The sequence below is a fragment of the Quercus lobata genome, chromosome 6 (genome assembly GCF_001633185.2).
Source record: "Quercus lobata isolate SW786 chromosome 6, ValleyOak3.0 Primary Assembly, whole genome shotgun sequence".
NCBI lineage: Eukaryota > Viridiplantae > Streptophyta > Magnoliopsida > Fagales > Fagaceae > Quercus > Quercus lobata.
In genome coordinates, this window is record NC_044909.1 from 38791547 (window position 1) to 38792970 (window position 1424).

A 1424-nucleotide genomic window follows, 5' to 3' on the forward strand; every position below is an offset into this window, starting at 1 on the left:
TGCAAAAGAGGTCCAAAAGCTTACTAGGATGATCGCAACCCTCAATCGATTCATTTCCAGGTCGCGGCGAATAGATGTAGACCGTTCTATCTCTTGATCAACAAGTGGAAGGGGTTTGAGTGGTCCGAAGACTGCGTTATGGCCTTCCAGCAACTCAAGGATTATCTATCCCGGCCACCTATCATGTCCAGTCCCGAGGCCGATTAAGTTCTGTATGCATATATCGCTGTGGCCCCCCATGCTGTGAGCTTGGTGCTAATACGGGATGACAATGGCATCCAAAAGCCAATCTATTACGTGAGTAAGTCACTACATGAAGTTGAGGTCAGATACCTACCCCTGGAGAAGGCCATACTGGCTGTGGTCCACGCTATGCGAAAGCTTCCCCATTACTTCCAAGCCTACATGGTGGTTGTTCTAACCCAACTACCCTTGAAGTCTGTACTTCGAACCGCTGATTACACCGGAAGGATTGCCATATGGAGCACAATTATGGGAGCTTTTGACATTAAGTACATGCCTTGGACCTCTATAAAGGGCCAGGTCCTAGCTGACTTAGTAGCCGAATTTGCTGAGCCACCAGTAGAAATAGTGGCAAAAAAGCAGAACATGGATGGAAAATTAGTTGGAGTAATCTCTACATCAGGACCTCCATGTTGAAAGATGTACGTTGACGGCGCAGCAAACCAAAGGGGATTCGGAGTGGGGCTAGTCGTAATATCTCCCGAGGAAACCATCATAGAGAAGTCCCTAAGACTTGGGTTCTCGGCCACAAACAACGAGGCCGAGTATGAGGCCCTGCTACAAGGAATTGCCATGGTACTGAAAATGGGAGAAAAAGCAGTGGAGATGTTCTCAGACTCGAAACTGGTAGTGGGCCAGGTAAAGGGAGAATTAAAGGCCAGAGATGCAAGGATGCAAGAGTACTTAAGCCGGGTCAAACGCTTACAGCCGGGTTTCAACTCTTTCAGCTTGTCGCACGTCCCTAGAAGTGGAAACACTCATGCAGATTCGCTGGCCACGCTTGCCACCTCCTCGGCAGGGGATCTGCCCCGAATTATTCTCGTCGAGCATCTGGACAGAGCGAATGAAGTAGCCAAAGGCATGGTCCACGTTCATGAGGTTAAAGCGGGCCCTAGCTAGATGGACTCTGTGGTGAGGTTCCTCAAAGATGACATCTTGCCCGAGGAAAAGTTGAAGGCAGAGAAAATACGAAGAAAAGCTCCTCGGTTCTGGTTGTCTGAGGACCACAAATTGTACAGACGCTCATATTCCGGGCCATATTTACTGTGTGTCCACCCTGAGGCATCAGAACTACTGCTTGAAGAGCTGCATGAAGGGATCTGCGGAAGTCACACAAGAGGAAGATCTCTGTCACACCGAGCCATTACCCAAGGATACTGATGGCCGGGGATGCAGAAAAA

The 1424-nt window shown here is 49.2% G+C and overlaps 1 protein-coding gene across 1 annotated transcript; it reads left to right on the top strand.

Annotated features, from left to right (window-relative positions):
- Positions 1-663: 663 nt before the first annotated feature.
- LOC115950258 (uncharacterized protein Mb2253c-like) lies at positions 664-1143 on the top strand. Its single transcript, XM_031067484.1, has one exon. It carries the CDS (start codon positions 664-666, stop codon positions 1141-1143), a length of 480 nt encoding a protein of 159 aa, XP_030923344.1.
- The last annotated feature ends 281 nt before the right edge of the window (positions 1144-1424 follow it).

Coding starts and splice junctions, on each gene's coding strand:
- LOC115950258 (XM_031067484.1), top strand. CDS start 664: ATGTACGTTGACGGCGCAGCAAACCAAAGGGGATTCGGAGTGGGGCTA.